Source organism: Aspergillus thermomutatus (genome assembly GCF_002237265.1).
Source record: "Aspergillus thermomutatus strain HMR AF 39 chromosome Unknown NODE_158, whole genome shotgun sequence".
Classification (NCBI taxonomy): domain Eukaryota; kingdom Fungi; phylum Ascomycota; class Eurotiomycetes; order Eurotiales; family Aspergillaceae; genus Aspergillus; species Aspergillus thermomutatus.
Genome location: NW_020798207.1, coordinates 20,784 through 35,122, shown reverse-complemented (window position 1 = coordinate 35,122; position 14,339 = coordinate 20,784). Strand labels below are relative to the sequence as shown.

General features: G+C 49.1%; 1 protein-coding gene across 1 annotated transcript; it reads left to right on the top strand.

Moving 5' to 3' along the window:
- Nucleotides 1–113: 113 nt before the first annotated feature.
- Nucleotides 114–4,833, top strand: CDV56_104101 (uncharacterized protein; the record flags this gene model as incomplete). Its single annotated transcript, XM_026757720.1, has 4 exons — nt 114–575; nt 655–3,606; nt 3,661–3,890; nt 3,942–4,833. The coding sequence occupies 4 exons, from the start codon at nt 114–116 to the stop codon at nt 4,831–4,833; spliced, it is 4,536 nt and encodes a 1,511-aa protein (XP_026612732.1).
- Between the last annotated feature and the right edge of the window lie 9,506 nt (nt 4,834–14,339).

Below are 14,339 nucleotides of genomic sequence, written 5' to 3'. Positions count from 1 at the left end.
TGGTTACACTTTCGAGGTCCGGCTCATTGGAGCGGATGCTCTCTTTCCGCTGTCCTAATACAACACGGTCACCCCGGTTTATGCCCTTACCGCAAGGGCTAGAAGCTGCGTAAATGGCGTCAGATTTCCTGAGTCCGGACTCCATTGACACCGGGAATGAGGTTCGCGAAGTTAGCAGCAATGTCTCGAAGCCGACGAAGCGCCAGAGATGGGCAACACAAAGAGCTGCCGGCGCCGGAGGTGTGCGGAAACGTGTTTCGATCATGGATCGCTTGCATAAGCGTTCTGAAGCGAAGAATGAGAAGCGACGCAGCAATCTACCTCCCACGGAGGGTTCGAATACTCGAAGCGACCAAAGTGACCAAGGTGGTCAAGGCGCCGGTAATCGAAGGGTCTACTTCAATATACCAATACCCGAATCCGAAAGAGATGAAGATGGTCAAATCAAAGCGTCGTATCCTAGAAACAAGATTCGAACTGCGAAATATACACCCTTGACTTTCGTTCCGAAAAATCTTTGGTTTCAATTTCACAACATAGCCAACATTTATTTCCTTTTCATCATTATCCTTGGTGTATGTTTTCCCCCCTCCTCCTTTGGGTCTTCGAAGCCAGCGCAGGTCGATTGCTCTTCAGGCTAACACAACCGTCTAGTTCTTTTCCATTTTCGGTGTAGATAACCCCGCGCTCAACACGGTTCCCTTGATTGTCATCGTCGTCGTGACAGCCATCAAAGACGCCATTGAAGATTGGCGGCGCACCATCCTAGACAATGAGTTGAACAATTCTCCCGTTTATCGCCTAGTCGAGTGGAGCAATGTGAACTCGACTGAGGACAAAATTTCTCTTTGGCGTCGATTCAAGAAAGCGTGTACCCGTGCCACTATCTACACATACCAATGGATCAGGCGTCTGGTGCAGAAAAACAAGAACGCGCCGCAACCATTTCAAGATGAACGGCGCGCCTCAGTTTTGACGACTGTGACCCCGCGAACGTCCGTGTATTCTCAACGAGGTGACCACGGTATGGAAGAAGACGCCGTTGAGATGACTCCTGTTCCATCACCCTCTCCCGAGGCGCGCCCAGATTGGCCACTACCTGCTAGTGATTCGGATCAGTTCCTTCATCCGGACAAGAGAAACCGAGACAGCGTACAGGCACCTGTATCACCTACGACACCGCCGCGAAAAGGTGGTAGTGTGGTAGATCCGTCGAAGCAGACACCCGGCAAGGCTAGATTCAAGCGCGATTATTGGAAAAATATTCAGGTTGGGGATTTTGTTCGACTGTACAACGGAGACCCTATTCCCGCCGATATTGTTGTTCTGTCGACTTCAGATCCCGATGGTGCTTGTTACGTGGAGACCAAAAATTTAGATGGCGAGACAAACCTCAAGGTCCGTCAAGCTTTGAATTGTGGTCGTCAGGTCAGGCATGCTAGGGATTGCGAAAAGGCCGAGTTTCTGATCGACAGTGAGGCTCCGCATCCCAACTTGTACGCCTATAATGGTGCAGTTCGCTGGGATCAGCGCGATCCCGACTATCCGGATGCCCCTCGAAGGGAGATGGTAGAGCCTATCACTATCAGCAATATGCTCCTGCGTGGGTGTTCTCTTCGCAACACTGAATGGGCGCTTGGTGTAGTCATTTTCACTGGTGACGAGACCAAGGTTATGCTCAATTCCGGTGTGACGCCGACAAAACGAGCCCAGCTTGCCAAGGCCCTCAACTGGAACGTCATCTACAATTTTATCATACTGTTTGCCATGTGTTTCATCTCCGCAGTTGTCAATGGTGTTGCATGGGGCTCTGGTCACAGATCTCTCAACTACTTCGATTTCGGCTCCTACGGAAGCACTCCGGCAGTCACTGGTATCATCACGTTCTGGGTGGCTTTGATCCTGTTCCAGAACTTGGTGCCCATCTCGCTCTACATCTCCCTCGAAATAGTCCGCACGGCTCAAGCTATTTTCATTCATAGCGACGTCTTCATGTATTACGAGAAACTGGGCATTTCCTGCGTGCCCAAATCATGGAATATCTCGGATGATGTTGGGCAGATCGAATACATCTTCTCTGACAAGACCGGCACTTTGACTCAGAACGTGATGGACTTCAAGAAGTGCACTATCAACGGAGTTTCGTATGGCGAGGCCTTCACAGAGGCCCAGATAGGTATGATCAGACGTGAAGGAGGAGATGCCGACACGGTGGCTGCGGAAGCACGACAAAAAATTGCCGCCGATACTACCAAGATGCTTGAAATGCTCCGCCGAATCCATGACAACCCATATCTGCGTGACGAAAATTTGACGTTCATCGCGCCAAATTACGTCGCGGACTTGGAAGGGCAATCTGGTGAAGCTCAAAAGCAAGCCACAGGACATTTCATGCTTGCTCTTGCTTTGTGCCATACAGTGATCACAGAGCACACGCCTGGTGATCCTCCGCAAATCGAGTTCAAAGCGCAGTCCCCGGATGAGGCCGCTTTGGTGAGCACTGCTCGTGATTGCGGCTTCACTCTCCTCGGAAGATCAGGTGACGACCTCATTTTGAATGTCATGGGCGAGGAACGAACATATACTGTACTCAATACACTCGAGTTCAACTCCACGAGGAAGCGAATGAGTGCAATCATCCGTATGCCGGATGGCACCATCCGTCTTTTCTGTAAGGGCGCGGACAGCATCATATACTCGCGCTTGGCTCGTGGTAAACAACAAGAGCTTCGCAAGAAGACAGCTGAACATCTAGAGGAATTTGCGCGTGAAGGGTTGCGAACCCTGTGCGTCGCAGAGCGAATCCTCAGTGAAGAGGAGTATCGGACATGGAGCAAAGAACACGACATTGCCGCAGCTGCACTCACAGATCGTGAAGAAAAACTGGAGCAAGTTTCAAGTGAGATTGAGCAGGAGCTCATGCTTATTGGTGGAACAGCCATCGAGGATAAGCTTCAGGATGGCGTTCCAGATACCATATCTTTGTTGGCCGATGCTGGTATCAAGCTGTGGGTTTTGACTGGTGATAAAGTCGAAACTGCCATCAATATTGGTTTCTCTTGTAACCTTCTGACCAACGACATGGAACTGATTGTCTTCAACATCCCCGAGGATCAACCGCAGCAAGCCTCTCAAGAGCTTGATGAGCAGTTGCGGAAATTCGGATTGACCGGTTCCGACGAGGAACTCATCGCTGCTCGACAGGATCACACGCCACCGCCTGCAACACACGCTGTAGTTATCGATGGCGATACACTCAAGCTCATGCTCTCTGATGAACTGAAGCAGAGATTCCTCCTGCTTTGCAAGCAGTGCAAGTCCGTGTTATGTTGTCGAGTCAGTCCTGCCCAGAAAGCGGCTGTTGTACGCTTAGTCAAGAATGGCCTGAACATCATGGCCCTCTCGATTGGAGATGGGGCCAATGATGTCGCCATGATTCAAGAAGCCGACGTCGGGGTTGGTATCATTGGTGAAGAAGGTAGACAGGCGGCCATGTCCTCGGACTATGCTATAGGCCAATTCAGGTTCCTCCAACGTCTGATCCTTGTCCATGGTCGGTGGTCCTACCGCCGCCTGGGCGAGACGATAGCAAACTTCTTTTACAAGGTAAGCAAGGTATCGATTGTCGCGAGCCACACATCATGCTGAACAATTACACAGAATATGGTCTGGACCATTGCTCTCTTCTGGTACTCGATTTATAATGATTTCGACGGCTCGTACCTCTTCGACTATACATATATCGTATTGGTGAACGTTGCTTTCACATCGTTGCCAGTCATTTTGATGGGAATTTTCGATCAGGATGTGGACGACAAGGTGTCGCTTGCCGTCCCTCAGCTGTATATGAGGGGCATCGAGCGAAAGGAATGGTCGCAGACCAAATTTTGGTATTTATCTGTCATTTTCCCGATGTTCCAGCTCGCACTGACATCACCCAGGCTGTATATGCTCGATGGATTTTACCAGTCGGTCATATGTTTCTATATGCCATACCTCCTTTTTAGTCCCGCGACTTTCGTTCATTCCGATGGGTTGAATATCAACGACAGAACGCGAATGGGTGTCCTTGTGGCTTCGTGTGCCGTCATTTCTAGCAACACCTACATCCTCCTGAATACTTACCGTTGGGACTGGCTGACGGTATTGATCAATGTCATCAGCTCTCTTTTAATTTTCTTCTGGACCGGGATCTACTCTTCGACGACCGCTTCGGCTCAATTCTACAAAGCTGCTCCAGAGGTTTATGGAGCCTTGACGTTCTGGGTTGTTCTCCTTATGACTGTTACAATATGCCTTCTTCCTCGATTTACCGTCAAAGCCGTGCAGAAGGTCTTCTTCCCTCGAGATGTGGACATCATTCGTGAACAGGTCACGCAAGGTAAATTCAAATATCTGGACCAATACGAGGCGTTCGTCCCCCCGAAAGCCGCCGCAACTTCTGGTGGCCTGAGCGATGGATCGGCCGCCTCCTCAGATTTGGGTAAACCAATCCAGTCCAGTATGAAGCAGGATCCCTTCTCAGACGATCAGCAGATCTACCCGCCGTCGGTCGCACCGACGATTCACACTCACAATCCGCGCAGCCAGAACGGTAGCAATGGGACGGATTACAGCTTTGACACTACTCAATATCCTCGCCCTCAGTCAGTGCACTCTGCCCAACGAACCCGTCATTCCTTTGATAGAGCCCGGCCGAGCTACGAGATAAATCCTGACTTCAATTCGGGCGCGATACTGAACCGGGTCGACTCTACGACGGGCATACCGGTGCCGCAGAGCCCCCATAGCCCGCTCAAAGGTCCTCATGACCCGCCATCATATCAGGTATAAACAGTCTCCTTCATCCTCGGCCCCTATATTGCTGCAATGTTACCACGACTTTCTGGTCGATTTTCGTCGATGCACCCGACCCTGCGTTGCATTTCATTCGATGTGATTCTTGCTTGTTTATAGCCTGCTGTTTATTCCCCGATAGAAGGCGTTCGGTTATACAGAATGGGCAGGTGGCTCGGCGCAAATTTTTTTCCCATTTATTCCCTCTTGATTTTTCCACTCTCGCTACCTTCACAAGGGTTTTGTTGCCTTTGATTTCTTTTATTCTTGCATTCCTCTGGCACTTCGCCAGGTCTCGTTGTATCCCTTCTTGTACAAAAGCATTTTCCTGGATGCAGAGCCCCAACAGCTGGTCTATCGAGTCTATATCTCTTATGTGTTGGTCTTCTTAATTCCACCATCATCTGAAGCCTTTTTCTTTGGTTTCTCTTCTCTTCTTTTCCCTTTTTTCCTCCACCTTCTTTCTACACCTTCAGCGTGATGAGAACAGGACGCGGAAATGAGGCATAAGTAGGGGTGCGTCATGCCTTTATGTATTTACCATATCATTCACATCATTCGAAATCATTGGAGCTCAATGAACTTTAGTACTAGCCCAACTGTTTCTGCTCGTACATGAAGCTTTTAATAAAATATAGTCCCAGATTGCCCAACACTTGTAGATTCAGATGTGTCTTAGAATCTTGTCCACCATACCTGTCACCGATTTAATCAGCTCGTACACAGTCCATTTTAAATGAAGGACTCGTGAAAAAGGGAAATGCTGCAGAGAAAGCGCGTCTCAGAGCGACCGTTCCACGCGTAAAGTGGCATACAGACTGTGCCCACCGCCTTCTGTGTTTTGCCAATCAGAGGAGACTCGGGCTCACTTTTTGTTGTAAAAGAGGTACTTGCCTTTTACCTTGCCTGAGGTTAGGCTGTGTTAGACTGTCTTTTGCACCTTTCAAACAACCTCATTTGGCTCTTTGTTTTGTTTGATTTGCGAGAAGGCGCAAGTGAATATCCTCGTTTGCAAGCTATTTGAGGAGTCGAAGGTTTCTGTCTCAGCGGTCTTTCACAATTTCCTAACTCTGCACTGATATTGGTGGATTCGAGCCCTGCCAAACTTCTCTTATCTCTTAAATGTGCTGTCGCCACGAGTAACTATGGTTTTGTAGGCAAGTGCAAAACACTCTCTGCACCGATAAATTTGCTTCAAAAAAAAGTCTCCCTGGCCATCGGAGTACGAGAACCAAAAATCCCGGTCTTTGATGAAGTAATGCGCGGACGCCCCTCATCTGCACCAGCGGACTTGAGTAGTCGAGCTTGAGACCATGGAGTTCATGGATATTGTCGGGTGAGTAGTGACAAACTGTTCCGAACTGAAGAAAATACTCCTGGTCTTCGTCTGGTGGGTTGATGGCAAATACTGAATGATCTTGTACTTGCAGGGAGCTGCGAGCCCTTCCCGACAATGTCCATATTTTGTGCCCTCGACAACACGATGACGACCATGGACGATACGATGACCCGAACGAGGTAGATGATACGGGGAAAAGCACAGCGGAGCTGGTGGCCGAGGCGAACAGTCGGCGAGAGAAATTTCTTTCCTGCATGCGCATATTGGCATATAACCAGGAGGGCGTTGAGGAGCTGCAGACTTGGATCTGGCGCAAATTGGACGATGCGCTCGAAAAATGCGACCTTTGCATCAAACAGTACTACACGGGCAAGATTTGGCTGATGGAGCAGCTCAAGGAGAATTACGATGATGAGGATATCGAGAAATTCGCGCGCATGCTCGACGACTGGGACGTCAAGAGGATTACGAAGAATTTGGCGGTCGCGACAGCGAAGCTGAAAGAAGTTCCGCCTCAAGAGATTGGGCTTCATGTGTTGGATCGAGCTTCGCTCTTGTCAATCTTTGAGAGTCTGAGTTGCGAGGCCATGCTTCGCAATGAGGCCCTTCTGCAGGAACACTTCGACGAGCCATTCCGGCTCATCCAAACAAAACGCAGCCTCAAAGTCTCGGATTATGTCCCTGCTGTCACTCGATTCTTATTTGACCCCAACCAGAGCCGAAGTTACTGGGCTATTCACTCTTGGATGCGCTACTCGCGGCCCCCAACCGCAATTGAGTTCGACTGGGCGATCAAAGAGGGGCTTCTTGACATGTTGAAGACAGCCTCTCAGCAACCGCCTCAGATAGCTGTTATCCAGCGACTTTGGCGTGGTATGCAACTTGTAGTGAAGAGATTGGATAAGGACCAGATCACGCATCATCTACGGGCGCTTGAAATAGACCCGTGCCGTCTTTCTGTGGAACACCTTGGGATACAATCTCCAGGCCTGCGTTTCCTTCTCAACACGATCCAGATCTTCCTCGAGAAATCCCCCGGAGATTTTTGGGATGCAATGCAAACGATCTCCCCTCAAGCTATCATCGAGCTTGTTTTCTATAACCCTCAGCTGGAGGCGTTTTTAATGCAAATCAGCGAGGGGGAGCCTTATGAGAAGTCTGCTTTGAAGGATATGCTCTCATGGGTTGATCCTTTTATGTCGTCCTTGAAGGGCGCGCATCAACCTTCAGCCTGCAGATCTCTCGTCTACCAGCTTCTTGATCGACTCCAGAATCCGCGCTTCCCGGATGTGGCTCGGTATCATTGTTTCTATGTCGGACTGACAAGTTTACTTCAAACTCTTCGCAGCTTCACCGACAATGAATCTTCACGAGGCTCGGTGGCGCGTATTGTATTGTCTGAAACCATGGGAGTCGTGAGCGCGAGTATCGATACAATTTTGAAGCCTCCCAAGTTCGCAGTGGAGCAAAGACGCCAGGAGGAGATATCCTCTTTATGCATGGACGTCATCCGTAATACATTGGCCCTTGAGTGCCAATCCTTGAAGAGTGATTACGAAGTCATTCTACGGCAGAATTCCCTTCAACATGGCGTAAGCACCTACTCGGCTCCTATCTGGGAAGCTGTTGTCAGGAACCTTCACGAGGATAATCTTGCGCTTTCGACCTCAGCACTACTTGGTATACTGCCACTGGTTGGATTGGAAACATTTCCAACCAAAGGCGAGTCAAGCCCGGAGAAGACACATTTCAACCTGATCTACGGCCATCTCACCCGTCTCTCCTGCCAAATCATCGAGCGCCTTGCCGATTTCAAACCTGAGCATCTCAATGAATTGTTCAAGAGCCAAGATACCAGTAGTGCATTGATCTCCGCTCTGTTCGCAGCGGATCTTGACACCTATCAAGCTGCCGTCGATCTCATCAAGAACATGAGCGGTCAGTCAGCTAGAAGGGACGCGATCTCTCATCTTCTACAGTCCTTTTTCACAACAACGATGTACGGACTTAGCTGGTCTTTCCGACGGATCTCAAACATGAAGACGTTTGCTTCTGCGCCGAGAATGTTACACACTGGAACGGATATCGTTGATATCCTCTGTGACAGTCAAACAGGAATACTCAGAACTCGTAAGCTCGCTGATCGGAGGGAGATCCTTTCCCTCCAGAAGCTTTGGGAGTATCTCTGGCAAGCGTTGACCACCATTTTCGACGAAACTGAATCTTGGCACCTCAGGGGTAACGACAAAGCTGTAATGCTGGAATTCTGCAGGGACACTATTCAATTTGCAGACCTGCTTTTCGACCAATACGGTGTTTTCTTGAGCGCTGTTGTCGATGCAGATCCCAGTCAGGAGGCCTCTGCTCGAGAGAATTTTCTGAAGTCCCCAACCACGACCATGAGTGCGATGGTCAAATGGCTCCGCCTGAAAGATGAATATCTGGCAACCACGCTGGTAGGACTTGTAGCAAAGCTTCTTCGCCGCTTAGGGGAGCTTAGCGTGACAACTGTTAAAGATGATGCTCTAAGTTTCATTGAAGGTGTTGCGGTCAAGTCCACCGTCAAAACTATCCTGACATTGCGAGAGAAGGCAGAGCTTGTTCGAGCTCTGGAGGCATACTACAAGAAACCTGTTGTGACGGCGTCCACCGCTAGTCTCAAGAAACAGAGTATGATCACCGTGTTTGCCAAACCAGCTGAGGTCTCCGCTACACCTAGTCCGGCCAAAACAACCAGCGAAGATGAGTTCGATGAAGACAATGTACCAGACGATGTTCTGATGCAGCTGTCGCGGTCTGTCGAGCTGAACAAAGAGAGGCTTGCAGCTGAAGCTAAGAGAAGAGCGGACAAGGCGGCTAAGGCCCTCCCTGCAATTCCCAAACCCACCGCTGCACCCTTGAAACCCAACGTGACTGTTCAGTCCTTCCGTGAAAAACGCGAGAAGGAGAAGGAAGCCAAGAGAAAGCGTGATCTTGCTGAGCTTGCACGTTTGAAGAAGAATCACCCTGCTCGGGGCGTTGCGGAACAGACTGCTGAACAAGGATCCGGGTTGAGTGGTATTGGAGTCAAAGGCAAAGTTCATGCTACCGAGGAGAGTATGATGGTCTCTTCTGGCTCAGAGTCCGAGTCGGAAAGCGAAGACGAACTCGATAAGGAGCTCTTTGGGCCGAAGGCAAGATCTAAGCCCGACGCAATTAAAGCTTATGAAGAGAGTAAAAAACTGTCGCTCAAGCAACAGGGCCCTGTTAAGAAGATTAAGCAGGTGCGCTCTGCGAAAGATATGCGGGCACGGCTCGCGCCAGATCTATCTTCTTTGCATCGTATAATCCTCGCTTGGGACTTTTTTGCGAATGGTGATCTTCCACCAAATTCTGGTCGTACTGACTACAGCTTGGTATCCAACACCTTCAGAGATCCAATCGAGTACCAGAAAACGTTCGAGCCTCTTCTGATCCTGGAAGCTTGGCAAGGGTTCAACTCCTCGAAAGAGGAAGGAACATTTAGATCATTCGAAATCAAGGTTGCCACTCGACTTTCCGTGGACTCATTTGTCGAAGTCAGCACGGTTCTACCATCCCTTGAGGTCAAAGACCTCGGTCTCGGCGAAGCCGATATCGTCCTTCTTTCTAAGTCGAGCAGACCGACAACCGATTCTTCTGCGCCTCACTGCTTTGCAAGGGTTGCCGGCATCAACAAGAAGAGGGGCACAGTAGAAATTTCGTATCGGGTGAATCCCGGGAGCTCCTTCATCAATTCACTCGGACCTGGAGTCACAATCTGGGGTGCGAAGATAACCTCATTGACCCCTCTTGAACGAGAGTATGGTGCTCTCATGGCCTTACAATATTATGACTTGTGTGAGGAAGTCATCAAGGCCAAACCATCGCCGATTCTCAACTACTCCGATGCTAGCCTGAAACCGATTGCGGACAACTACAATGTCAATCCAGCACAGGCGAAGGCAATCAAATCTGCTCTCGACAACGATGCCTTTACCCTAATCCAAGGCCCCCCCGGTTCCGGAAAGACGAAGACGATAGTCGCCCTTGTGGGCGCACTTCTCAGCAATGTTCTAGGTAACCAGGGTGTAGCAATTTCACGGCCTATGGGAATGGCAAATTCGAGGCCCCCTGTAAGAACCACAACATCGAAAAAGTTACTCGTCTGTGCTCCGAGTAACGCTGCTGTCGATGAGTTGGTGATGCGATTCAAGGAGGGCGTCAAAACTATCCAGGGGCGTCACGAAAAATTGTCCGTCATTCGTTTGGGCAGAAGTGATGCTATCAACACTAACGTTCTGGACGTGACGTTGGATGAGCTCGTCAATGCTCGATTGAGCCAAAATCCACGTAAGGACTCGGGCGAAAGGGACTTGCAGAAGATTTATATGGAGCACAAAGCTGCGGACACCGCGTTTAAGGAGACCCGCGCCAAGCTCGATCAATGCAGAGCTCAGGGCTTGCCTGTGCCAGAAGAATTGGAACGAGAGTTTGATCTGCTGAAGAAGAAGAAGACGCAGCTTAGCCAAGAGATCGATACTGCGAGAGACAGGAATCACTCGGCAGCACGCGATGCTGATTTGAATAGGCGACGCATTCAACAGGAAATCATTGAAGGCGCCCATGTCATCTGCGCCACTCTCAGCGGTAGCGGCCACGAGATGTTCCAGAACTTGAGTATTGAATTCGAAACCGTTGTTATTGATGAAGCCGCTCAGTCGATCGAACTCAGTGCTCTTATTCCCCTCAAGTACGGGTGCTCCAAATGTATTCTCGTTGGAGACCCAAAGCAACTGCCGCCCACTGTTTTATCGAAAGTTGCTTCGAAGTTCCAATACGAGCAGAGTTTGTTCGTCAGAATGCAGGCCAACCACCCAAGGGATGTACATCTGCTCGATACTCAATACCGTATGCATCCAGAAATCAGTGCTTACCCCAGTGCTGCGTTCTATGACGGGAAGCTAAAGGACGGGCCGGACATGGCCCAACTTCGTGCTCGTCCATGGCATCAGAGCGAGCTTCTCAGCCCATATCGTTTCTTCGATGTGCAGGGTCTCCATCAAAATACAACGAAGGGTCACTCTCTGATCAACTTGGCGGAGTTGCGGGTGGCTATGCAACTTTACGAACGACTGATCACAGATTTCCGTGATTATGACTTCACCGGGAAGATAGGTATCATTACTCCGTACAAGGGTCAGTTGAGGGAGTTGAAGACACAATTTGCGGCAAGGTACGGAAATGCTATTTTCAACATGGTCGACTTCAATACAACGGATGCTTTTCAAGGTCGGGAGAGTGAAGTTATCATCTTCTCCTGTGTCAGAGCATCCAACAAAGGAATTGGTTTCTTGGCAGACATTCGTCGTATGAACGTCGGTCTGACACGTGCCAAATCATCCCTGTGGGTTCTTGGTAATTCGCAGTCTTTGGTGCAAGGCGAATTCTGGAATGGGTTGATCAAGGATTCGCGTCGAAGAAATGTCTATACCGACGGTGACATTCTGGACATTCTTCAACGGCCACAATTTACGGGCTACAGGAACATCGATATGATGGACGCCGAGTCTCCAAATCCTGCAGTCCCACTCAAGGCTGCTGGAGCCGAAACTGTTTCGAGGCCGTCCTCAGCTTCCCTTGAGCGGCCAACTCCAGAGTCCTCCATGTCTGCATCGGTCTCCAGGAGGGGCACTCCCACTGAACCCCCGCCTGACCGGCCGTCAGGCGGTCCCAACGGTTTGGATGATACCCGAACATGCGGTTACTGTGGCAGCTTTGCTCATATGACGCACAATTGTGACAACATCGATGCAAAGGAGGCGTCGCGTGGCACATGCTACAGATGTGGGGGCTCAGGACATACACGCATGGTTTGTACGGCAGAACGCTGTCTGCAATGTGGCGAGTTCGGACATGCTGCACATGACTGTCGATCTGCGAGGGAATTGCCAAAGAAAGAGAAAAGTCGCATTGCACGAGAGGAGTATCATCTTGCTCAGATGAGAAAACAAAGGAACGAGCGTCAGCGGCAGAAACAGCTTGGAGGACATGATCCCAAAGTACCGGTTATACAGGTCTCTTCCAATCCGCTGGGCGAGAATAAGAAGCCCGAGCAAAGTAAGCCCGACCAGAGCAACGCACCTGGCAAGCGCAAGCGTACGGACTCAGGGTCGCCCGATACTTCTAAGGTTTCTAAACCTCGGACATCGGACCCAGTTCCCATCAATGCGCCCAAAGGCCCGCGACGCAAGATCGATGCTAATGTGCCTTCAAACGCTGGTGTAAGTTCGGATCAGTATAATTTGAACAACCTATTGAGACCGCAACTAAGACATATAGCAGGGCTTGGTCAAACCGTCACGGGACGGGCCAGCGTTCGCTCCTCTGGGCAATAACAAGTCCTCGAACGGTCCATCATCGGGTCCAGGGTCAGCAAATGTATGTAACACCTGCAGGGCCATTCACATGATGGGATGAAGGACTAACCGGTATCTACAGCCCCCTCCTCGACCTCCCCAAAGACCAGGCTATGGAGTCAGACCACCACCTCCGATGCGCAAAAAGAAAGAAGTCGATCCATTCATTAGACCAAAGAGAAGGTAGCAGGCGCATCGTCTGCTGCATAAACCTCCCTACACACTACGCATTGAAGACATTCGTATTCGCATTCGATTCACAAGATTAGCATTCCTGAAGATTTATTGGACAGACATGCTTCCTTTCTTGACACCTGCTGTATGATACGTGGGATTTTCACCTTGCATGCATCCGAGCGGCTGCGCATTATGGGCATCTCTTTTTCTTTTGCATGATCATTTCAATTTCGTCCTTCAAGGTGCCTATTCACTTTTGAAACTTACATACGTTGTGGCCATACGGCGGCGATTTACGACTCGTGATTGCCTCGATTCGAGACTTTTCGATTTTTGTGATGGTGCTGGGACGCATTGAAACGGAGCATTGTTGGCATTTATCCTTTTCTCATTCTCTTCTTTGCTTCTTCTGGACTGCATGTCCACTAACAGGGACAAAGCTTGAAATATCTTCACGTTGTCTATATACCCGTGGATATAGGCGGTAGGATGGAACTTTGATGACTTGACGATGGCTATCGTTGTCCATGATGATTCATATATTGTAGCCTTCTGTACTCGATGTCGTGAAGATCTTAATGATCGGGAATTACAATGACATACATTGCAGTTATCAACATGCATGATGTGCCCTGTTACTTTACTTGAGCCTTAAGCAGTTGGGTTAGAAATAGTGATTGACTTGGTTCATACATGAGAGTAATGCGCAATGTAATGCGTAGTCTACTGTGTACATGAGCTAGGTTGTATGTATGTAGGTACGCAGGATAATTGAGAATATGGCTAAGGAAGGGAAGTGATCACGATGCAGTCAATGAGTTCATTCAAATCTATTTGCTTTCGTATCTACAGGATGCTCATGAATCGATGAATAGAGTTGCTTGAATCGGAGATTTCTTAAGACTTGTAGTTGAGGTTATGTAGCGATGGAGAAGACGGTGGGTTCTGGCTGGCTCATCTCGCAATTCCCGAACAGGTATATAGTGTTACCTATTGACTTACAGTGTCTTTGATCTGCAAGGGGCAGAATAGTAACCTTGTTAGTAGGTAATTGCTTTTCTTCAGTCGATGATGAACAGATGCAAGAGTCGATGGATTGTCGCAATATTGTGGACGGAGGATGACAGGACCCAAATTTGATTTTTTGCTTACCTTTTCCCGCGTTCATCTATCCAGGATAAATTGAGCCTCGAGCTGATATTTCGGACAATCGGACGAGAGCCCTGGCGTCTCATATTTGAGGATGTTTTCTTTCTGGTTGAGTTTTGCGGCTTGATAGTGTTGGTAACACAGTATTCATAGTATGTGTCTGTCTTTATCCTGGGGGCGATCATAAGGAAGATATTATGGTGATCAGCTGTGTATATTCTTTATTTCATTATCTGCCAAGTCAATATTCTTCAAACTTTCATTAAAGTGTGTGGATTTTGGCCAAAAGATCACACAAAATTCCCTGTGGACAAGTTGTGATCAGTCACTTCCCGCAGACTCCACCAACGCCTCCATGTCAACTTCTCTTTATCTTTTTGCCGCTCAACCCATCAGACTACTATCTAGTCTAGACTCTAGAG